Source organism: Hydra viridissima, unplaced genomic scaffold, assembly GCF_058129835.1.
Source record: "Hydra viridissima isolate aposymbiotic clone 2 unplaced genomic scaffold, HvirCarnegie_v1 scaffold_6, whole genome shotgun sequence".
Classification (NCBI taxonomy): Eukaryota; Metazoa; Cnidaria; class Hydrozoa; order Anthoathecata; family Hydridae; genus Hydra; species Hydra viridissima.
Genome location: NW_028324305.1, coordinates 7,024,251 through 7,049,390, shown reverse-complemented (window position 1 = coordinate 7,049,390; position 25,140 = coordinate 7,024,251). Strand labels below are relative to the sequence as shown.

Genomic DNA, 25,140 nt, shown 5'->3' with positions numbered 1-25,140 from the left:
CACATTTATCAAGATCACGTTTCAAGCGGCATGAATAAAGAAGAATTTAAAAAGTTTTGCAGATATTGCTGGTCTCAGCCTCACTAATTAGCCGTCATTGATTTATCCTCTAAAAAGGACCATGAAAAATACAGAAGCGGATTTGACGATTTTTATTTTCCAAGTTTATAAAAAACGTGTCGGGATTCTATTTAATTGCAAAATCGAAAAACGGTACACCCACAGTTTGAGACAGCTGCATTAAAACATACTTTGAAAGACCTATCGAGCTGGATTTAAACAAACAGTACGAAATGGCGCTTGTGGGGCTCGAGACGTATCGCAGTTACCCAAACATCACCTCTAAATATAACGTTTTCAGATACAGTCCAAACGCTGGAACAAACAGCTACACCATTTACATTAAAGAAGGAGGTTATGATATCAATCAGATCAACGAGTACCTTCAAACTGAAATGCAAAAACAAACAAAAAGTTTATACAGAGTCGACGGAGTCACTCTAACAGCAAACGAGGCTATATTGAAATCCGTATTGACATTTGGAAAGCCAGGAGCAACGACAAAATATTGGGTAGATTTTAACGTGAATAACAGCATAGGACCGCTCCTTGGATTCGACAAAAATGAATACACCTACGTAGAGAAAAGAGAAGACCCCACAGATCTTAATAAAGTGACGAGTGTGATCGACACATAAGAGTCTGAAAATATTGTGAAAATTGAAGAAACATCTGTCATACGTTTAACCAACGACATTATCGGCTCGTCTTATTTAGACGGAAAAACCATAAACGACATTTACTCTTTTTATCAACAGGTTGAACCTGGCTACAAAATTGTTGAAAAACTTTTTCACTTGGTATACCTCCAATTCGTTGTAAGCAAAATTTCAAGAATGGAAACGCAAATTGTGGATCAAAATGGAAATTTGATCAATTTTAGAGGAGAAGACATCATCGTCAGATATCACATCAGAGAAAGAATATACTCAGTTCTAACCGAACCTTACTCAAGCATCGTGAACCTTACATTTCGATCGGTGAAAATTTTTTTTCCTTTGCTAAAAAAATGAGCAGTTATCAAAAGATTAGATTAAACATTTCGCAAGGACAAGCTGACAAAATTAAAAAAGCCATTCAAGATAAAACCGACGTCAGCATAAAACTCACTCATCAAGTTTTACAAGGAAACCACATTCTAGCAGTCACAAACTCGCAATTGAACAAAATTAGAAAAGCCTACAGCAATGGAACCGGTGTCACACTTAAACTTAGCAAAAAGCAACTCATGCACAACTCTAAAATTGAAGGAGGATTTATCGGTGCACAACTCCCTTTGCTCGGTATGCCGGAAGCACTCTAGCCACAAGATGTCCCTGCTCTTGCCACTCGACTCCTTGCCGGTGTTGGCTCTTCTGCCGGTTCTACCATGGTCGATAATATCGCTGGACGTGGTGTGGTTTACATGAACAAAAATGGAAAAGGAATAAAATTAACCGCAGCTAGCTCTGGCTTATACTTAAGACCTTGGTCTAAAAGTGTCAACGGAGACGGATTCTTCTTAAAAACGGGTAAAGGATGCGAATCTGTTGGATCTAGTTTATTGCTCGGACCCAATTCACCCTTTTCATGCATACCCTTTTTAGGCGCCATTCTATAAACTTCAATAAAGCGTTTTTAATGTTTTCAAAGAAAATACACTTTTACCGTTCCAATCTCTCCTATGGATGAAATCATCAACGGTTTGCCCTCTCCTACAAACACATCCAACACGCTTGAAAAATAAACTATTTTTGAAACTCGATACAGCTGCTCAGACCGATGCACTGAATAAACCTTCATTTCTTCCTCAGTTTCTTCTCCAAATTTAAAGCTTTCTGAAAAAATACCGCTTGTCTCGATTGAAAATATCAACACTCCTTTCTCTAAAGCCACTCTAAATTCCGATGTTGGCTTTATCATCTTACACATATCGCTAAACCTCGAAACCGAAATTCTTCTCTTTGACTGAAAAGAATAGCGCTCACTCGAATTCACGTTTTGAACGCTTTCCGTCGCCACCTTAATATTATACGCAAACTGGTCTAAAGATCTCACGGCGATTTCCAAACTTCCCGCATTCAAAATCGACTAAGTCAACTCGCTATTACTTTTCATTGTTTTAAAAACCTTGCTAATATAACTCTCAACACCCACATGTAATGGCTCTTCAAAATCAAACACATACTCATCAAACTGATATGCAAAAAGATCCACTTCAAACATTAAATTTATCGTTGTTTTTGTTTTCACATGAATTCCTTCTTTACTAATGTTCAAACACACCATCTTCATATTATTGAACAAAAGATCAAACAACGCTTTCATTTCACCTGCATGCTTTGTTCTCGCTAGAAACATTTTTTTAAGAAGAAAATAAATTTATATCATTGCGGTAAGAAATTTTTATTATGACAAGAAATATAGCGGAAAGAAAACAAATAACAAGAAAAGAAAATATTACAACAAGAAACATTTTATTACTTCATCACGGAAGAAAACAAATATTATAACAAGAAACATTTTATTACTTCAGCGCAGATTTTTTTTGAAAAAAAAAGGTAAGTCAACAAAAAAACGCATCAAAGTCATCACCCTTAAGTATGGAAAAACCCCTAAGCGTTAGAACCCTCATTTATGTACTACTTTCTCCAATAGGTTTTTCTGGTGCCATTTCTAATATTCCCTCAATGATCTGTTCCATTATTATATAATTATACTGATCTAGTTTTTTAAGTTTTTTCAATTGAGTTGTTACACTTCCCAATCTTTTAAGAGCCAGATTTCTGTTGTTTGGTAGTTGAACAACACCCTTTTACCACGGCATTCTAGTTTCATAGTAACCTTCGTCGGTTTGATGCAGTTTTTCGCTGAAGTCTTGGTGGAACATTGGCTCGCTGTTTGTGTCTGATAATCCAAATACTTCTAAACCACACATTTGCTCGAACTCATCACGACCAGTTTTCAATAAGAAACTTTTCTCAATACTAGAACTCAATTGTGTTTGTCTCCCAGAAAGAGTCCATCCCAACATAGTTAATTCGGCTCCTGGATCTTTATCCGGATTTTTTCCGAGATCTACCGGCTCCGTGGTTTTTATACGTTGATAATCAGCAGCACCGAGTATAATGTGAACAGGTTGAAGTTCGTCACTCCCTTCATCATCGCTAAATTTCAGTCTCCTCAGTTTTGCAAAATGCTTCTTAACATCCTTGATCATCGGATTGGGTAAAAAGGTAGTGTATCTTTTTCCGCGTTGGTGCATTCGACTTTATTTCGAAATTCCGGTATCGTTGTTGATTCTATCGTAACGTTATATATTTCCACACACTTGTCCACCGTTCCATGGAGCTGTTTAATGCTTTTATATTCCTTTCGTGTAGGTTTCAGCTTTAGTTTTGTTATCAAGTTCGTACATATATAGGAACTTCCAGCACCCGTATCCAACATTATCCTTGCTTTTTCACCATTTACTTTTGCAATCACTGTTGGGTGAATAATAAGTGAATAAAAAAGAAGCCATGGGAGCCGTGCTTAATGCAAGTACAACACTTGCATTAAGCACGGCTCCCATGGCTTCCTTTTTATTTTCCATTTTACCATCTATTGTTGCGTTCCCATCTTCACAAATGGACGTGTGATGTTTTTTGTTGCACTTTCTGCATCCTCTTGATTTACAATTTGCCGCCGAGTGTCCGTAACCAATGCAGTTGTAACATAATCTTTTGCTTGTTAAAATCTCCCTGCGTCTTGCTACAGTTAGCACTTTTGTACAATCCTCGCTTTTGTGATTTTATAACCCACAGTAGATACATCCATGCTTGCCACTACTTACCATGATTTCTTTGTCATAAAGTCCACCATTGTATTGTTTAAATGTAGTGCTTCGATGCTCATAGGACCTTGACTGCACGTTTGCGTTCTTTTTATCGCCCTTTGTTTGTTCGTCGCTTGAGTTAAAAGTTGAGTTTAACGGATTCCTTTTAATGTACTTTTTAACTTTTCGACAAGTTGCTCCAGTCCCCATTCTTCCCATCCATCATCATTTTGTGTGAGTATTTCACGAACTGGTCCAAGTTTATCCATCAATAAATACACGAATGATTGAGCCGTTTGTAGTTTCTGCAGAGTTTTCAATGTTCGTACAGTTCTCGCATGCTTGTTGTGTGCGGGCTGTGTATAGCCGTTAATCCTTCAAAATCTTTAATCAATGCTTGGTGAACCCAAATAACTTTTCCGTAAGTTTCTTGTAGTATGCGTTTAGCTTCATCGTATCCCTCCAACGAATGTGGTAAACCAAGTATGTCCTCTCTGGGCTTTCCTTCGACGAGTGTCTGTAAGTAGTTGAATTTGCTAATAATTGATATGTTTGAGTTGTTAACTTCTACAGTGAATTGATTCCAAAATCGTAACCAGTCTTTATAATCCCCATTAAATTTTGTGATTGTGTACTTTTGAAGCTTGAAGGATTGCTGAGTAGCTTCGTTTTCGTTTCCAAGTGATTTACGTAATGTTTCTTTCATTTTTAGTTTCTTTAGATACCATTCTTCTTCGCTTTGAAGTTTTCTCAATGAGGCTTGTTCTGCTTCTGTTTGAATCGTTAACTGTTGTTCCATGATTTGTTTTTCATACTCGAATTTTCTGATGCATTCGTTTTTGTTTATCGAACCCAACTTTTCCACCATTTTGTTTTTGATTTCAATTGCTGCTTCTACTTCCGTTACCGGTTTCGAAAGCCATTTTTCTACCGAATTGATGTTTTCGCCGTCGTCAAGCATTTTTCTGGTCAGCTCATCCTTTGCCATTTCAAATCTTCCAATAAGTTTGTTATTTTTTCCAGCGCCGAGATTATGCTTGATTTGTCGCCATTAATTGTGCTGCGTTCTATGCTTTTAATGTTTATTCTTATCATGTTGATTTCTCTCTGGTAAGTTCGTTCTCGGTCCATTCTTCGCTAACTCGTAGGTTTCGTTGGTCCTGGCAGTAGTCGCCACCAAATAGTGTGGGGAATTATTAAGACTTGGTTGATCTGGCTGCGAATCAATCCATTTTACAAAATATACTCTCTTTTTATACATTTTTACAATCGCGTCATTTTCACACATTCAATACAATAGTTACATACATTAACACCTACATACATTAGCACCAATAAACATTAACACCTTTGTACACGCTAATTACATCCTGAAGACTTTATTCACGACAATGATACTAGAAGGTCCATTGACATACAAACCAAGCCAGTTATTGCTCCTGCTGCACTTATTATAAGCCAGCTACTTACTTTTAATAGTGTAAAGTATAAGCGATAAGAGAAATCTAATTCTTCTGCTGTTAAAAGTAGACGAATTCAATCACAAGAAATTCCATTAACACGGTATATTAGTTTGCTTGTGCATGAAACTTCAAGAAAACGATCACTTATTGATGAGTTATTTCATCTTTGTTTAAGTGTATCATACGAATGAGTACTTGCACAGACAACTGAACTAGGAAATGAAGTGTGTGATCAGTATAACAGTGATTAAGTTGTGTGTCGTCTGAAACTGAGAAAACAACTGTTTACTGTTGCAGCTGTTGATAATATTGACCACAACCCCACAGCAGCAACAGCTCGCGGAGCATTCCATGGCATAGCTAATTCATTAGCTCAGCAACCTGATAATTACAGTACTGGAGTTCCACGCAATGTTATGTTACTTCTTAACTCGCGTGGTAGTAAGAAAATAAAAGCTCTATCATACTCAGATGTTGCCCCAGTTAAGCTTAAAAATGATCAACCTGCTATACCCATCTGCAGTGGTCCATTTACAGGTGGTGGTGCTCTGTGGGAACAACTATTCAATAAAGAAGATTTGTGGCTTGAAACTGTTAGACAAGTTCATGATGCCGATGGATCAAATGACACAATGCAATCAGTTGAATGGCTTTCATAAGCGGCATACCATGCCAATAACATTATCAATCCAGATATAAATTTATCAATAGTTTCATTGTTACCACTATTTCAAGATTCTTCCGATAGTGTTACCATGATCCGACACACAATGGATGTAATAAAAAATTCTATCCAACATCTTCATTCTGAACAGATCCCTGTTATTAGGTTTGATCAACCGCTGTATGCTATTGCTAAAACTATTCAATGGAATTGGCCTGATTTGTACGGAAAAGATAAATTTGTAGTTACGATGGGTGGCCTGCACATAGAAATGACTTGTCTTAAAGCGCTTGGTAGCTTATTAAAGGGAAGCGGCTGGGTCGAGGCTCTTACTGCAGCAGGAATTGTAACATCAGGCACCGCTTAAGCTCTTTTGTCTGCATCCCATGTAAAACGTTGTCGGTATGTACATGAAATTTCTATTTCTGCAATTCATATACTACAGTATCAAGCATACGAGTCCTATTGTAGTTTGCTTGACAATGGCGTTCAACCGTTGCCTTTTACTAGCTGGAGCGTAAAGCAAATAGTTCACCCAAAGTTTGCTTATTGGAGTACAGTCAAAGAAATCCAGCTTTTTTTGTTTACGTTTATTAGGTCTCTGCGTACTTCAAATTTTGATCTATACTTAGCTTAACAAAACCGGTACCATGGTTTTAACGTTAACAACTTGTCCTCATTCACAACTCGGCAATCAGCAATCGTATCTAATATGAGCAAACGGTTAAAATCCACGCAAAGTGACTGTGACTTATTTTATAGATTATACATTGGCTGCCAAACTAGAGACAGCAGTTTGGAAACATTTTTTGAGCATGAAAATTAGTCATATCCCCCTTCAATCTCTGAGCTTGGCACTCTACAATTTGGAGCCAAGTCTGATTTGGTTCCATGCTTAGAAAAAATCACCCAAATCATTGACATTGATCCTTCCACGCCTTCATTTGATATGATGGCTCTTGACGGGGCTGTTATTGTTCAGTTATTGAAGCCTGGAAGGCTAAGACGTTTGCATCTTATGCATCAGACGTATTCCTTCCTTACCTCCGTTTACAAATTGCTATAACGCAACGGCTAGATGTTGTCTGGGACACTTATAAAGCTAAAGCTTAAAATCTCCTACACGTGCAACGCGAGGAACTGGAGCTAGAGTACGTATTGGACCTCAAGTACCTGTCCCACATAAATGGCAGGAATTCCTAAGAGATGACAACAACAAAAATAGAGTTTTTTCAATTTTTATCTGAAAAAGCAGTTTCAATTCAATTACCCGAGTCAAAAGTTATAATAGCCACCGCCGGGCAACATGTTCTGTCTTCAAGCTCTTGTACCTTTGATAATCTTGAACTATGCTCTCATGAAGAGGCTGATACTCGCCTCATTTTACATATATATCATGCAGCAAGGGCTGATTACAAGAACATTGCAATACGCACAGTAGATACAGATGTTCTTATCATAGCAATATCCTTTTGGCACAAAGTTTTATGCAATCAGCTGTGGATTGCATTTGGAAAGCATTTCCGTTACATCGCAGTACATGAAATAGCTAACAGTTCTAGATCATTAAAATCGAAAGCTTTGCCGACTTTCCATGCTTTTACTGGTAGCGATACAACCTCAGCTTTTTGTGGCAAAGGTAAAAAAACACCATGGTTTACTTGGTCTTCTTTTAATGATGTAACTGATGCATTTTTGGCACTTTCTGCAGCTCACGATCCAATGGCCGATGAAACTTTGTTGTTATTTGAATGATTTGTCATTTTATTGTATGACCGAACTACTGAGCAAAAAAATGAAAATTCTGCAAGGCAGTATTTCTTTACTCAAAAGCACTGGCAGATTGACAACATTCTACTAAAGCGTGACGCAATAATGCAGTATGTGATAGTATCGCCAACTTTACATAGCCCAAGTGAATGGGGTTGGAAGCTAGAAGGAAGTGATTGGCATCCAATATGGGTGACGCTTCCTGTTGCTCTTCTTTAGAATATAAATATTGCAGAGCTAGCTTTTATCCTTGACTGCTAAAGTTGAATCTGGTGAGCCTTATCATTTTACACTGTATATTCTCTCAATTTACTTTTAGCAATCTGATCAGAATGTTTCCAGGTCAAACAGCTTTATCTGCAACGATGTAATAACAGAGATGAATGATTTGCCTTTTCCGCACATGTTAACTGTAGATGTGCATAGAGTGACCTTTAAACTTTGACATTTTTTATACAGGTCTTTCTAAGATAACCTGTATCAATTAAAGTGGTACCAAAGAACCCAAGCTGCTTTAATGTCTGAGACAAAAAAGTTAAAAATATCTCACCAGTCCTTCACTGAGTCTAATTTAATCACCTATTTTTAAACCGTAAAAAAAACAATTACATGTTTATCTCCCACCGTTATCCGTTTATCTGTCGCCGTTATCTGAGTAGAAACATTTGCTCTGATAATTACAGCAGTCGTCTAATGTTATCAGCAATTCAGCGAACAGAGATTTTGAATAATGTTATATCTAATACATCACGTGATAAGTTTATGCAACAGATTGAAGAAATAGGATTACTATTCGCTCTTTAATAACTTTAAAATTCAAATGTCTTCTAAAAATTGAACAGGTTTACAGAAATATCCTTTAAAGATTAAAACGCATAGTACTTACTCAATTAACTAATAAAAGTGAAGCTTAATCAACCAAAATCTAAAGAAATAACAAATAACAAATTTAATATTAACATTTTACAAAGTTTTAGATCAACTAGGATTAATCTTAATTTATTGAATCTTACAACTGATAGGTATATTTAATCAAGTTCTCAAAAAAGAATCAGCTGGAGTTGGATTGTTTATAAAAAATATTTTTACGGAAAACAATTCCCAACATACCTTCACCAGATCGTGTATTGCAGGTCAACTCATGTTTAAATCTTAAAGACACATTTAAACGTGTGTAACAATCGAGTTAATGAAAATTCGAAGTGTGAAAACAATCGAGTTAATAAAAATTTAGTTTTCTTTCCTCTCCATAGTGGGTGAAAGTGTAGCAAAATTGTTAGGGTTAAATACCGATTGTTTGCATAAATGAATCATTTTAATTAAGAAAAATGAATGAGTTGGAATAATTATGATTGAGGAAATCGCAGCTCCGTAAATAATTTAATTTCTTTTTCATCGTTCAATTAAAAGTTACAATCTGGTCAATGAGATCCTCAAACAAAAATTTTGTTGTTTCTTAAAGTTCTTCTGTTGTCATTTGAAAGTCATCTGTTGTTATTTGAAGTTAAGATTAAATGGAGGACACGCCATGTATGATTAGGTGATTAAAAAGATCTTTTGTTGTTGTATTAGATGTTTAGTTGTAAAAAATGCAAACATTTCACTTCATTTATTTCACATCGTTAAAAAAATGTTGAAAATTTAGATTTCAACAAAATTTCTATAAAAAAAGGTTCGATGAACGATATTTTCATTTGAGAATTAAAACAATTAAGTTTTGTTCAAGCATTTGTTTTGGGTCCTTCTATTTCCACCATTTTCCGTTTTCTCACGTTAAAATTTATCAAACCGTTATGCGTCAATATACATAACTATGTTACAAATATTTTTTACTGTTTGTGAACATTAAAAAAGTTAAGTATATTTTTTTTTTAATCAATATTTTTACAGGACTTTTCATTGGTTCTTCATACTTACTGTCACCATAAATGGCTTTATCATTCGTCTGCCTTGCAATATGCATGCCAAATTTAATATCATGCAACTTGTTACATGAATGGAAATTTAAACTTGTCAATACCAATGTCAGCTCAAAAAGATTGTATTGTTTCCGGCATTACCAGCTCTTCGTGCATTCTTAAAAAGTACAAGAAAGATGGAACCGTATGCAAGTTAATATCTTCCGTTGGAAGATATTAAAGATCATGAGGTCATGAGAGAGGTTATCAATGAGTTAGACATTTATAGCACTGATTACAAGCGTGATCAAAGAAAAAGAAGCTTTTTTTTATTACAAGATCTTTTAAGTATAGCACATAGAAATGAAAATAAAATCAAAATGCCTCGCGCAAAAAGAAATCAAAATAAATTCATAAAGCCTCGCGCAAAAAGAGTTCATTTTTGTAGATTTTCACTTCAAACTGAATAGAAAAAGGTTTCATTACGTAACCATACTTTCACTTATATGCGAGTGCTCGACTTCCAAATTAGTGCAGGCTACTAAAAAATTAGTTCCAACTTGATTAAAGCTAATAAGTCTAGTTTGATATACCAACTTTAAACTCTAAAGTTGTTCAAGCCACTTGTTAATTTGTAAAAATTCGGAAAACCTTTAAGGTTTTAGAAAATGAGAAATTTAAGAATATGAACCTTTGATTATTTTTTGATAATAAATATTTTACATTACAACTTTTTTACATTCGTAGCTTTTTGCAGATGAGTTAAATATTTATATTTTTTTGCACCTTATTATATTTAGGTTGGTCAAATCTGTGAAAATGTAAACCCTTGCACTGAAACTGAATATTGTAGAGATGTTTACGGAGATGACAATAACAATACGTACGTTTGCGTAGGTAATAGATTTCATTTGGTTAAAGATATATTGGTAAGTTAAATTTGTTTTATTTTTCGCTGTACTTCACTTTTTTATTGCGAAAAAGTATATTTAAATAACTAGCCAATAAAAAGCCGCTTTATTTTTTAATAAAAACGCAGAAAGTATCACAGTTTCTTGAGATGGTTTGAAGAATGAGATCACTTGTGGATATTTGATGTTACAGAAAATTAGAGAAGAGACTGACGATTTCGATTAACCGAAGTAGAGTCAGTGTAATCGCGAACGAGGAAAATAATGATCTTCCGAAAATCAATTAAATTAGTTGTATTTTCGTAATAAACGTAATTATTTGATGAGTAACTTGCGTTCAAACGGAATTAATTGAAATTCAATCGTAATAATATGAATCTTTACGTCACACAGTATTTCACTTGCAAAAGTTGAACAAAATTATGTTTATGTTTCGATGTGATGTGTAGTAAAAAGAAGTTTAGGGTCATTATATTGTATTAACCAAAGTTACCCAAATTATCATCTTGCCCCGTATGCGGGGCAAGATGGCGATTTTATAAAAAGTAAATTCCATTATACCATTACCTTCTCAAATAACACAATATCATAAATTCTAGTTAATAAGATCTGTAATACAAACGGTTATGTAATTTTTTAAACAATTAAACTATATATTTATATAGAGCTATGCAAAAAAAAGTCTACTAATCAGTTCATAGCAAATTCCAACACAACAAAATAAAGCAAATGTCAAACAAAACATTTTAATGCATATTAAAGCAATGTAATAATGACTCAGCTACACAAAATTTATTACTGTACAGGTTTATGGTAAAACATGTATTTAGGCGAAACGACAAACGAGTCATCTTGCCCCGTTCATCTTGCCCCTGGGCTACTTAATCTTCAAAATGACTCAGAACTCTACATAAATAGGTTATCATAGCTTAATACTACTTTTATGGCTTCCAAATTGAACAAACTGAATGAGAAAATCTTGCTTACCTTTGGTTGGTGATGTAATGATTAAATAAATCAAATACAAGAGGATAAATTTTTTTTTTTCCTTAATATAGGAAAAACCTTTTTACTATTTATCTTTTATTCCGAAAATAATATTTATAAAGAAAGTATAAATAAATCTAGTAGATGTAATCTACTTCCCTCTCAGCTACAGTCAGATTTTATATTTAGTTGAGTTTTGAAGATAACAATATGTTTTCATCTTGTCCCATTCGTCATCTTACCCCATGTTCCCCTACTTTACAAATATCTACAACTTTACAACTATTTAACATAATGAAAAATAACTAAATTTATAATACTAAAAAGGATAATCATACTTGAAAGATGCATCTAAACCTATACTGGGTTTCTTAATCAATGAACTTAATCCTTAGGTTATATATGTTGTCATGAATTATTTTTCGTTAAAGGATTAAATCCTATGGTTAATCCGCTACAAGGGGCTAATGAGTTGACAACCAAACAATTTGAAATTAACAATTTAAATTTATTATTATAGCCCTATATTTAATCCAAAATAAAATATTTATGTCAATGCAATCATTTTCAATCAGAATCAATATCTGATATGTCTTCAATCGTCATCGCTTGTGAGTCTTCTAATGTTTCCGGCATCAAATGTCCTATCGTCTCACTGGAGAACGGTTTTCTTTTTTTCTGGGGTCTTTTTCTCATACTGCTTAGCAAAGGATCCGAATTAGCAAAAGTCTGTTTAAAATATCTCTATTACAGTTTTCTCGCGAAGACTTTCTCGCATAATTCTGCCGATAAAGACGGAAATGTTTGTTTCTGGCTACGGCTGCTTCTTCGGATAGCTGGCCAATAGGCAGTATAGCCTTTTCAATTTTTGTGGTGCAATGTCTTAAAACTTCATGCATAGTCAGTGTCATTGGGTGCCATCCATATAAATCAGCATTAATTTTGGCCGTCTCATTTGTAAAATTTTAAAATTTTTTTACATTAATTTGATGCCCACTCGAAATCGCTTCCAAAATGACATTACATTTTTTTATAAGAGTTATATCAACCCCTGTGATGCGGGAAGCGGCTAGGGGATTGGCGAAAAATTTCCTTGATGTATTCCCATCATTACTGTTCCCAAATCCAGCCTTAGGAATATCAACCAACAGCCCTAATTCATCTTTAAAGGCATTTTGAATTTTTTTTTTGTTTCCGCAACTACTTTTTTTATCTTCTTCTGTTCTTGCTTGCCATTTTTTTATTGGTAATTTATACAATAAATGCAGCAAGGATTCAAAAAATCTGCTTCTTACGTTCAGTATTGATAGCCCAAATTTCAGAGTTTCACGGCTTTCTGTCGTTTTTTTATTCAAGTCATTAAATTCTTTTGAAGTTTGCCCACATATATAACATCTCATTGTTAATGTCGTATTTGTAGCAGAATTGCAAATTTTCTATGAATCATAGTTAAAAGAAATACATGCTTTATTTGGAAATTACCACCAAAAGCGTTTATTATTTCAATTTTTCTTAAGCCTTTTATTTGGTTCTCTACGCATTCGATTTCATCATTCGTTACGTCTTTGCTCTCCCGAATAAAACGTATTCTTATTGGTTGACAATGCCTTGTAGATAATGGTGCTGGGCTTTGCCAAAGCACCTCCTTTTGGTTACCAATATAGCATATGAGCCGTAGGGGCGCAAAAGAACTTTGAAATATGTAAGCATCGCTATCGTCGCTGTTTTGAAATTTTTGTTTAAACGTTTGTTGCTGAGAGCCATCACAACCCCATTTCGAAATCAATTCTAAATTATTTCTTTCTTTTTTATTTAAAGTTTCAATAGCTTCGTTCAAATAACAACATAATAGCCTAGAAGTGTGATCCAGAAGATCTTGTAATTTAATTTCTGAACAAGATTCTGAACTGTTATCGATTCTTCTGGTGGATAACATTCCACTTTGGCTTTTTTTTTATAAGTGAATAACATGGATAGATATTCTTGTTGGCTGCATGAATAATTTCATATTGTTTTTTAGTCATATCAGCTTCCACAAATATAGACCACGATTCTGATGGTGTGTGCTTTTTAATGATATCTTCAGCAGATGTATCACTTTTTCTATATTGTTTGGCTTTCGTGGGTGTAAATAAAATTTCCTTTATAACGTTAGACGCGTTACTGTTCCCTGCAGCACTTTGACTCATTTGAGCAGCATACATCAACTGCTCACAAGGTATATGTTCCCTTAAAACCCTTGTTTTTCGCCTTCTCGTTGGTGAACTCGATTCACAAAATTCTTTTGACGGTCGGCCGGGTTTTGCTACCGTCCAAGTTGGTAGAGCTGTGGTGGTATTGAGCAATTTTCATTATTTTTTAAAAAACGCTCTCTTTTACGGCCAGCGTCTTCCCATTTTTGTTTAAATTGAAATTTAAAAGGTGAAAAAATGGTTTTTAGAGCACTATCTTCATTTACAGGGCATTTGGTTATGTTTTTAAGGTGTTCTAATAAAAACACGAATTTGTCGTCAATGTTTTTGTTGGAACTTTGCTCCATGACTTTATAAAGTGATCGTCTAGTCACCTCTAGCTTGAGATTCTACAATAAAAGTATGAATAAAATAAAAGTTTTAATCACAAAAAAAATGTTTTTGCCATATTGACTAAAAAAATTTAAAAAATCTTAGGGCGCGTATATGCGCAATTTTTTTTTTTTTAAAATGGTAAAGAGAATATCTAAGCTTTACGTGAAGCACAAGCTCGTAGCTTAATAAGGCTTAATTGTTATTCAAAAACACTTTTTAATAAAGTGTGTATAAAAAAAAAAGTTAAACTTTTTGCATCAAATATAATTGATGAGAAATGTGACAGTAACATATAAAATAGAGAAAATAAGTGTACCAAAAGTATGAGCTAACCTTCTTTTTCAATATCCATTATGATTTTTAAAATTTGTCACTAACCACAAACTCAAAAAAACGATTTGTAATAATGCTCGTCAACAGGAACGTTGAAAAACAATTGAATTCATTACCACAATTATTCGATTTTTAAAGCTGCCCCAATAAGGTGGGGGCAAGATGGGTAACCGAAATGACCATTTAGGGATGTTACCTTTATTAAGCTTTAACAATGCACCAATAAAAACAGATTTTAACAAAATTTTGAAAATCGACTTTTGATAAACTTTTTCGTATAAATACTCCCACTGTGCGTCAGTTACGAAATTTCCATTAATAATTTGCGTTAATGTTCGTAAACTACGATATGGGTTTTTTTTATAAATGGTGTTATTTATATCATTTTATTTGTTTACAAAATAGTGCTCCACATACCAAATGAGTTCTCATTTTAAAGAAAGAGTTTATAAAGTCTTATTTTTACAAGTATTTTTATTAGTATTTTTGAGTTTACTGAATTTATTGAGAATTGATAATGAGATTTATCTTTTGTTATTTGTGATCAGAAGAAATTTACGTCAAAATTATTTTGTTGTTATTTTGCATATGAAGGGACATGCCGATCCTATATTTATGCGTGGTTGTGGTGTCTGGGTGTTTTACGTGCCAAATTACCATAAGTGAGCCATATATAGCACATTTAAGGCGACTATTAAAAACTAATTTATCTATTTTTAACGGCTTTAACTTGTATAAATAGAGCAAATATTTTATTAGTAACATGTTGATTTAAAAGTAATAAATGTAAACGGTGTTGATCTTCAAATTATAATTTATAATACACAATTGCTATTAGGCCGGGTGAATAAAAATGAGCAATTGCTTTTACTCAGTAAATGGTCAGCTTTGCGTAAATAAAAACTTCAACAACTTTTCTTAAGTTTTTATTCACGTAAAATTGAGCAATTACTGAGTAAATTGCTTACCTTTACGTGAATAAAAATATGAGGAAAACTGCTGAAGTTTTTATTCACGTAAAGCTGACCAATTACTGAGTAAAAGCAATTGCTCGTTTTTATTCACCCGGCCCATCATTCGTGATCACCTTCAGTTCAATTTGTATTTTAATCGATATTTACGATTCGTAAACGTAAATATTCGTCAGTAACGAAATTTAACTGCATTTTTTTTTTCAACTAAATTTCTAAAGTCCAAGTGTCATCAGCATGTCAAGATCACCCATATGGCCATGGTTTTGTAAAGTAAACGAGAGTGATCAGGTCAAGCCCAAGTGCAAGGCATGTGAGTCTGAGGGCATGCAAACCACCCTTGGAATGGCAAAGGTCACCACTTCAAGCATCAGATATCATTTTCAGTACAAGCACCCGGAAGAATGGAAGCAATTCCAGAGAGAAGAAAGAGCAGAAAAAGCAAAGAAAGTCTTACGAAATTCCAACAACAAAGTCAAAGATACTGACCGTTGTGAGAAGAGGAAGCATGCTGGAGCTACAAACAAGTGGCTTCCTTTTTCAGATAATCAGCTTACAAGAGATATGGCAATCATGGAATGGTTGGCAAGTGATAACCTGCCCTTTAACCTTGTCAACACACCTGCTTTTTCCAAGATGATGGGCATCATGTGCAAGAAGTACAACGTGAAACACTCTTCTACCTTTGCAAAGTAGTATTAACAATCGTCATTGAAATATGATTTGAAACCATTTAACTCAATTACTGACGATAAATAATAATAATTTCTATCACTGACGGAAAAATAACGGTCAGGATTCGTCATTTGACACTGATGATCAATGTTTTTAGTTTTAAGTTAACCTAAACGATTTTTTTATTCTATTTTAGGTACAAACTACCATTGCTGTACCAAGCCATGAAAGTTCGCCTTGGTGAAATCTTGGATTAAGAACTACCCAACTGCAAGCAGGTGGCCCTAACGTTGGATCAATAGAGCCAATTGAACACGATTCTCTGCAACTCCATTGAAAGGGCTGATGTCTTGAAGTCTGCTATTGATGCTGGGACGAAAGTGACAACCAGGATGCATCACTCTACTCTTCCACAACTGCAGCTTCTTGCAGAGTGTCAAGCTATCCGTTGTGAGTTAGTTAAGGCTTAGAAAATTATTTAAAGTTGTTACGAAACAAATTGAAATAGTTTACTTATTTTAACAAAAAAATAACAATACGAAATTGATTGAAATAAGTACTTTTCTTTAAGGCAAATACATGGTTATCCCTGCCCCAATTGCTACCCGTTGGAACAGTCATCAGATGATGATCTCTGGACTTACACAGCTGCAGGAACCACTGGAGCAGTTGAAACAAAACAGTCCTGGATAGGAGAATCTACCAACTGCTGATGAATTCAACCTTCTGAAAAAAGTACTCATGGTCCTGTCATGTTTAAGGGAGACGTCAGAGAGTCTTTCAATGAACAAAAAAGTTTGCATTCACAAAATGCTACTCTACATCAGCTTCCATAGGCAAAAGATTGAACAGGCAAAGATTGGTGAGGATCCTGACGGTCCGGTGGTGCAATAGTGCAGTGCTCTCAAAGAGGAACTTGACAAGAGATTCCCTGAGGGAGGCATCAAAACAGAAGCGTACACCATGGGAAACTTGTTTGACCCCCTGTTTAAAGGTTCATTTTTAAAAAAGGCAAACTTCCAGAAACGATATGAGGACGGAGATTTGATCATCAGCAATGAAAGGGATGCACTGGTGAAAAAGATTATTGAAGAACACACTTCAACAAAAGCTTACCATGATTGCCTTGACAACTAGAACAACGATGTTAATGCTGAGCTACAAAGCCAAGAAAAGGACATTGATGAAATCTTAAGAATGCGTTTGGATGAAATGGCTTTCCCAATTGGACCTGGAAATGAGGATCAGAAATTTTTCCTCTGGACTGGTGGAGATCAAATGATAAGCATCCACCGTTGCTTCCTAGTCTGGCACGTGCATTCTTGTGTACTCCGCCCATATCATCAAGCTCAGAGAGGGCTTTTTCACAAGCTGGAATGATAATCACCCGTAACAATTAATCGATGGTTTTCGTAATTTTTAACAGAAATTTCGAGCAAATAAATTGATTTAAGTAAGTTTTGACGAACTTTCGAGCAAATTACTTGAAGTTGCGAATTAATTGAATCAGTTACTCGTCGGAATTTCAAAATTATAACTTAGTTGATACCGTTAATCGTTGCGTTTGGTTAATATTACGAACGTACGTAACTTTATTCTTTAATCGTTACGCTCGGAAAAACTTCGTAAGTCTTTCCTCTAAAAAAAATGGAAATGAAGATGGAACAAATAGATTATATCTACTTGTAACTGTTTACTGTTTTTAATGGTAAGCTACATCCATTTTTAAGAAACAAAGAATGCTGCACGAAGTGGAGAAGTCACTTTATTTTCAACTTACGGTTCTTTTTTGGGTAAAAACGCAATTTACGGAAATTATAGCAACTTCATGCACACGAATACTGGCGACAAAAGCTAGCTGTATCCTCAGCATATAAAACCATTATTTTTTAAGGTTTGTTGATATAAATGCCAGTTGTCAAGATGTCTTTTGTAATGTGAATAGAAAAACAACTCTTCACCACAATGCTTGCTACTTCATAATACTAATTGTACGTGGTGCTACTTTGGTTTTGAATGGCTTTTAATGATGCTGCTGGAGGTAAACTGATTTACTTTAGTTTAACGAATAATACAGATATCTTCTCAAGAAGTCATTCTCTTTTCCTGCACTTTCTATTATAGGAAGGAGAGCCCCTTTAGAAGTCTCTTAATTACGATTTAAATAACAAAATTATTGTAAAGTATACTTTCTGGAGTTATGGCTGCACTCGCAATGTGCCTAAATTACAAATGCCAAAAGATTCTGTGAGTTTAAAGACATATAATATACATAAACTTACGTTTAGATACAAAGTTGGAAACAATAACTAATGGTAATCTGTTTCTTTTTTTCCCTGCAAAACAGTGATACATAGATGCATAAACTACAAAGAGCAATCAACAGTAAATAAGTTTTAACTTTAAAATTGTAATGTTCTATGTTAGGTATAAAAAAACATTCGTTTAAAAAAAATTAGTTAATGGTTCTACATTTAAAACATAAAAAGTTTGTTTTCAAAAGTGAATTACAAACATGATCTATGACTTCAAAAGTGAATTACAAACATGATCTATGACTTCAAAAGTGAATTACAAACATGATCTATGACTTCAAAAGTGAATTACAAACATGATCTATGACTTCAAAAGTGAATTACAAACATGATCTATGACTTCAAAAGTGAATTACAAACATGATCTATGACTTCAAAAGTGAATTACAAACATGATCTATGACTTCAAAAGTGAATTACAAACATGATCTATGACTTCAAAAGTGAATTACAAACATGATCTATGACTTCTATATTGCAATGAGAGTAATGATAGCTGCACAATGCTGCATAAATTCAAAAGTGAATTACAAACATGATCTATGACTTCTATAGTTGCAATGAGAGTAATGATAGCTGCACAATGCTGCATAAATTCGGGTTTTCACTTATCAATCAGTTTGTTTTTTTATTTATGTTTCAAATTACTATTTATAGGAACCTATTTTGCATACTGATCTGGATTCTGGAATTATTTGACAATATGCAGAGGCCCCTAAATCATTCCCTAATGCTGCAAATTGTTCAAGGAAGATAAAGAGAGATGGGCGCGGTGGGAATTTAATAAAGAAAGACACTTTAAGCTAAAATATGTTTTAAATAGAAAGAAGTGGATAATAAAAGATATTTCAAAAGAAAATGTTATTACTAAGCGATAAAGGTTGTCACCAGATCAACTTTGACATTTTTATACAGGTTTCTCGAAGGTAATCTGTATTTATAGAAGTATTGTAAAGGAATTTATGCCGCCATAATGTCTGAGAAATATCTTTCATTCCTTTTTTAAAAATATCTTTCATTACTCAAATTGTTCCTCACCAGTCCTTTACTGCGTCTAACTTAATCAACAATAGTTTAACCTTACAGTAAACAACTATGTGTTTATCTGTCAACGTTACTTCAGTAGAAACATTTGCTCTGTCAGTATTTTGGTATGCATTATAATATACCTTAATAATATAGATTGGTACGTATTATAATATATAAAAAGATATCATAATGCATACCAAAATATCAACAACTTGAAATTAAGGAATGTTAACCCACACCAGTTTTTTTAACTTCGTTGTTTCTCAGTTTAAAAGCTTTTAAAAAAAAAAGAATTAACAAATAAACGCCTAATCAACCAATAACTGAAGTAATAACATATTTATTATGAACATTTTACAGAGTCTTAGATCAACTAGGATCAACCTTAATTTTATTAATCCTTTCAAATGGTTGGCATATGTAGTGAAGTTCTGAAAAAAGAATCAACTGGTCGTGTTGTTGTTGTGTTGGATTAGAAGTTTTTTTAAAGAATGTTTTTACAGAAATAATAGCCAACATACATCACTTTGACATCTACTTGCAAGTAGATACCAAAGTGATGCTTTTGTTCATCAAATCATGTTTAAATCTATCTTTTGTTCATCAAATCATGTTTAAATCTATCTTTTGTTCATCAAATCATGTTTAAATCTATCTTTTGTTTATCAAATCATGTTTAAATCTTAAAGGCACATTTAAACGTGTGTAACGATCGAGAAGACAGAAAACTAAATTTTTAACGAAAATTTAGTTTTCTGTCTTCTTCACAGTGAGCAAAGGTGTGGCAAAATTGTAAGTGTTAAATACCAAATATTTGCATAATTGAATCATATTACCATGATAAATGAATGAGTTTGAATAATTAAAATTAATCCGCTGCTCCGTAAATAATTTATTTTCATTTTCATCGTCTGATTAAAGATTTTTACAAAGTTTATGAGATCCTCGTTGAAAGAACTTTTTGTTACTAAAAGCTCTTCTGTTGTCACTAGAAAATCTTCTGATGCTATTTAAAGTTAAAAAGAAATGGAGGAAAACCCATGTATGATTAGGTGATTAAAATGATCGCTTATTATTGCATTAAATGTTTAGTTACTTGTAAACAATACAAGCATTTTACTTCATTGAGAAAATGTTAAAAATTTATATTTCTACAAAATTTTGATAAAAGTAGATTTGATGAATTTTGTAATGATAAACAACTGCAGCAGATTCATAACTTTTAGATAAGGTTAAAACTTTGTTTTGAAAGCCATAAATGAGATTTTCATTTGTGAATTAAAATGAACAGTTTTTGTTCAAATGTTTGGTTTGAGTCTTCTATTTTTTATTTTCCTTGCTCTACACGTAAAAAAATTATCAAACAATTATGGGTCAATTTATATAATTATGCTACAAATATTTTTTACTGTTTATGAACATTAAAAAAATTAACTATATTTATCTTTTTAATCAATGTTAATATAGGAAGTTATATTGGTTTTTCATACTAACTGCTACCATAAATGGCTTTATCATTCGTCTACCATGCAATATGTACGCCAAATTCAATATCATGTCGGCTTATTACATTAATGGAAATGTAAACATGTCATTACCAATGTTAGCTCGAAAAGATTGCATCGTTTCCTGCATTACCAACCCTTCGTGCATTCTTACCAACTACAAGAAAGATGGAACCGTTTGCGAGTTAATATCTTCTGTTGGATTGGGAGAGGTTAATATAGAGTGGGACACTTATAGTACTAATACCACGAGTGATCAAAGAGTAAGATGCTTTCTTTTATCACAAAATTATTATTAGTTTTATTTTTACTATCATTAAAACTATTCTTACTATTCTTTTTCTTATTATTATTATTATAATTATTGTTATAATTATTATTATAATTATTGTTATTGTTATTATTATTATTATTATTACTATTATTATTATTATTATTATTATTATTATTAGTATTATTATTATTAGTAGTATTATTATTATTATTATTATTATTATTATTATTATTATTATTATTATTATTATTATTATTATTATTATTATTATTATTATTATTATTATTATTATTATTATTATTATTATTATTATTATTATTATTATTATTATTAGTAGTAGTAGTATTATTATTATTATTATTATTATTATTATTATTATTATTATTATTATTATTATTATTATTATTATTATTATTATTATTATTATTATTATTATTATTATTATTATTACTATTATTATTACTACTACTATTATTATTATTTTATTTAGGTTGGTCAAATCTGCGAAAATGTAAACCCTTGCACTGAAACTGAATACTGCAGAGATGTTTGCGGTGATGACAATAACCATACGTACGTTTGCTTAGGTAATAGATTTCATTTGGTTTAAGAGATATTGTTAAATTAAAGTTGTTTTGTTTTTCACTGTATAATGCACTTCACTTTTTTATAGCGTTTAAGTAACTAGCCAATAAAAAGCCGCATTATTTTTAATAAAAACGCAGAAAAATGTTTAAGGAGATCACTCGTAGTTATATTTTTTTAAAAAAAGCCAATTCTTGAAGATCTTTTAAATAAATTATATATAGGGGAGAGGGGGAGAATTGGTGTGTTTCGACAAGAAATTAAAAAACAAAAAGAATTTCATAAAAAATCAGAAGTAATTTTTGCTATTTTTCAAATGTATTAGCAACATTTTAAAATAATTTAGGTTTAGAAATATTAATGGTTAAGTATAATCCTTTTGAATTTTCTAAACATAGTTTTTTGTACCAATGCTCCCTTACATGGGGAGCATTGGTACACAACGTGTTTACATTATTATAATAAGAAATTTCATCAAAAAAAAAAGTTCAATTTGAATGAAAAATAAAGCAGATTTTAAAACAAACTAAATATTTTATAACAAATAGATAATTTATTTAAATAACTAGTATTTAAACAATTACATTAAAATTGCATAGGTGCATAGTACATAATGTATGGAAGCATTAGCAAAGCGTTTGAGAATAAAAACCACATTGTAAAAAGTTTATTTTACCACAATGTACTAAATATATATGTAATCAATAAAACAAATGTTAAAAATTCTGTACCAATTCTTCCCAACTTCAATGTACCAATCCTCACCCTTTACGAGTGAGTGGTTCAAAGTGAAATATTTTTTTCTGTACTGAAAAATTTTTAATTTTTGAATTTTTCTTTTTTTTGAGTTTTAGGTTCAAACTTAAGTTTGAACAAATAAAAAACACTCTAAAAAGTATCGTATTCACCATACACAGTTAAACGTGAAAAAAATCAACATGGCGGCAAAATAAACAAAAGGTAAATATACAGGTAACAAATGCTTAAAACCGAACTATATTTTCTGTGGAAGAAGTGATTATAAACAACATTTGGTATCTGCGTTCAAAGGCTGAAATTGAATTTAAACGGCTGAATATTTGCCTGTGTACCAATGCTCCCCTATCTCCCCTACCAATAACTGTTATTAATGTTACTTCCATTTTTAAGAGACAAGGAATGCTGCACGAAGTGGAAATGTCACTTTATCGTCAACCTACTCATCTTATGTGGCTAAATATGCAGTTGACGGAAATTATAACAACTTTATGCACACGAACTATGGCGACAAAAACTGGCTCAAAGTGGACATACGCTATGTTTATAGTGCAAAAAGTGTTATTGTTTATAACCGCGTTAGTTGCTGTCAAGAGCGACTGATAGGTTATGCGTTAAAAGCTGGAGTATATGACAACGAAGACAAGTGTCAATTACTTGGCATATTAAGCAATAGAACGGTGCAAACTTTTCAATACGCAGAGCTCGTCAGATATGTATTTATCTCAAAAACTCCAGGAAATCCGTACCTTCATATTGCCGAGCTAGAAGTTCGGGTATAATCTCATCTTTGATGGAGTTTTACATCACAAACCGAGAGCTTATCGTGTTTTACATCACAAACCGAGAGCTCATCGAGAAACGATTATAAATTTACAGTTGCAGATGTTAATCTTCTAAACTGAACACAAAAAATGTCTTGCGCTAAAAGAACTTTTTTGCTCATTTTGGCATTTATTTAGCTCCCTCAACATTTACAATTTTACATAATGTTTTTATTGGATTTAAATCTGGAGACCGATTGATGGATGATCGATCGACTGATGGATGGCCGATCCGATTGTCTTACATCATTGTATTGGAAACATCTCTTTGATTTTGAAAGCGTATGCTTTGAACCGTTATTCCATAGTGCCATAATGCTTGTTGCTTGTAATACTAATTTTACGTGATGTTACTTTTAACTTTGAATTGTTTTTAATGATGCTACTGGAGATAAACAGATTTGTTTTAGTTTCACAAATAAAAAAACCTCTGTCATCTCGATGAGTCGTTTTTCTACCCTTGGCTTTAACACTTTTTGTAACTAGAATGACGAAATGAAAATCTTTTTATGACAAACATAAGCTGGTGGCATTATTAAAAAATCTTTTTGTTTATGGAATTCAAATGTACTATAAAAACTGATGCAACAAGAAAAAATGGTTGCTTAAACTTCGTATTTATGAAAGGTTGATTGCAAAACAGAAAAACAGCCAGCTTTTTTCAATCATGTTAAAATTAACTGAAGCTTTAGAAAACCTTAGAGACTGTCAGTTTAAATTTATTAGAGAACTGAAAAATCCGAGATTCAGGTAAAAAAATATCTTTTTTAATTAAATTTAATACTGATTAACAGGAAAATGAGCAGTTTTAATAAAAACATTATTTATTTTCAAAATACGCTTTGTAAATAGAAACGAACAGTAAACTAATGCACAAGGGCTTTTAGATTTCTTTTAGGCTTGAATAATTTGATCTATTGATCAAAATCGCAATGATTTAGTGCATTTTGATTTACTTGTTGCAGCTGTGTTGCATTTCATAATCATGAGATGCCGTTACTTTATACTTTTTGCACATTTTTTTGCCCACCTTTTGAATTTGTACAAACAGCATGTTTTGAGTTAAGCTGATTAATACTCTTCTCCAAAATTACTAAACCATTTGTTGTATAGTTAAATACACCAAGGTAGAAATAGGCTTCTAGTAGAACAAATACACCAAGGTAGAAATAGGCTTCTAGTAGAACAAATACACCAAGGTAGAAATAGGCTTCTAGTAGAACAAATACACCAAGGTAGAAATAGGCTTCTAGTAGAACAAATACACCAAGGTAGAAATAGGCTTCTAGTAGAACAAATACACCAAGGTAGAAATAGGCTTCTAGTAGAACAAATACACCAAGGTAGAAATAGGCTTCTAGTAGAACAAATACACCAAGGTAGAAATAGGCTTCTAGTAGAACAAATACACCAAGGTAGAAATAGGCTTCTAGTAGAACAAATACACCAAGGTAGAAATAGGCTTCTAGTAGAACAAACCTAAGATATTTTTTGATCCATGTGCATGTTTTTCCTCATTAATCCTGTGCTTCGACTAATAACCATTCTCACATAACTATACAGCCCTTCCCTCAATATTTTATCGCAGACCCTTAGCCTCAACCCCAACGTCCATATTGTTCCCATCTCTCAAAGCCATACCTCCTTAATCCTCTATTACTCTCAATCATACAACACCCATTCACATAATATCTGACAAATTTAACATTCTCATAATGATGATATAACATATATATATAAAAATAATGTTAGTACGC

The 25,140-nt window shown here is 32.9% G+C and overlaps 3 protein-coding genes across 10 annotated transcripts in view; all 3 read left to right on the top strand.

The window, feature by feature from the left end:
• Positions 1-25,140, top strand: part of LOC149886807 (uncharacterized) — a 48,126-nt gene that overhangs the window by 13,856 nt on the left and 9,130 nt on the right. The gene's annotated exons all lie outside the window — the stretch shown is intronic.
• On the top strand, positions 4,669-14,358 carry LOC149886809 (uncharacterized). 4 transcript variants are annotated; one of them, XR_016453616.1, is made up of 4 exons: positions 9,173-9,293; positions 9,644-9,914; positions 10,452-10,548; positions 10,691-10,919. XR_016453616.1 is itself a non-coding variant. In XM_090091326.1 (4 exons), exons 2-4 carry the CDS (start codon positions 9,906-9,908, stop codon positions 10,718-10,720), a joined length of 168 nt encoding a protein of 55 aa, XP_089947452.1. In that variant the 5' UTR covers positions 9,173-9,293; positions 9,644-9,905; the 3' UTR covers positions 10,721-10,919. The 4 variants fall into 4 exon arrangements, 3 of the variants coding, with proteins under 3 accessions (XP_089947451.1, XP_089947450.1, XP_089947452.1); XM_090091326.1 differs by having other exon boundaries at positions 10,452-10,580; XM_090091325.1 differs by lacking the exons at positions 9,173-9,293; positions 9,644-9,914 and adding an exon at positions 4,669-8,025 and having other exon boundaries at positions 10,452-10,580; positions 10,691-14,358.
• LOC149886808 (fucolectin-3-like) lies at positions 20,128-24,201 on the top strand. 5 transcript variants are annotated; one of them, XM_090091331.1, is made up of 5 exons: positions 20,128-20,231; positions 20,432-20,491; positions 20,907-21,207; positions 21,709-21,805; positions 22,953-23,819. In XM_090091331.1, exons 2-5 carry the CDS (start codon positions 20,466-20,468, stop codon positions 23,339-23,341), a joined length of 813 nt encoding a protein of 270 aa, XP_089947457.1. In that variant the 5' UTR covers positions 20,128-20,231; positions 20,432-20,465; the 3' UTR covers positions 23,342-23,819. The 5 variants fall into 5 exon arrangements, 4 of the variants coding, with proteins under 4 accessions (XP_089947457.1, XP_089947458.1, XP_089947455.1 ...); XR_016453617.1 differs by lacking the exon at positions 20,128-20,231 and adding an exon at positions 22,658-22,763 and having other exon boundaries at positions 20,357-20,491; positions 22,953-24,201; XM_090091332.1 differs by lacking the exon at positions 20,432-20,491 and having other exon boundaries at positions 20,131-20,231.

Bases quoted from the DNA above. Each gene is read 5' to 3' on its own strand.
- LOC149886808 (XM_090091329.1), top strand. From the start codon at position 20,466: ATGGAGGAAAACCCATGTATGATTAG. The intron at 20,492-20,906 runs GTGATTAAAATG...ATGTTAATATAG, and splicing joins GAAAACCCATGTATGATTAG to GAAGTTATATTGGTTTTTCA. The intron at 21,208-21,708 runs GTAAGATGCTTT...TATTTTATTTAG, and splicing joins ATACCACGAGTGATCAAAGA to GTTGGTCAAATCTGCGAAAA.
- LOC149886809 (XM_090091325.1), top strand. From the start codon at position 7,190: ATGACAACAACAAAAATAGAGTTTTTTCAATTTTTATCTGAAAAAGCA.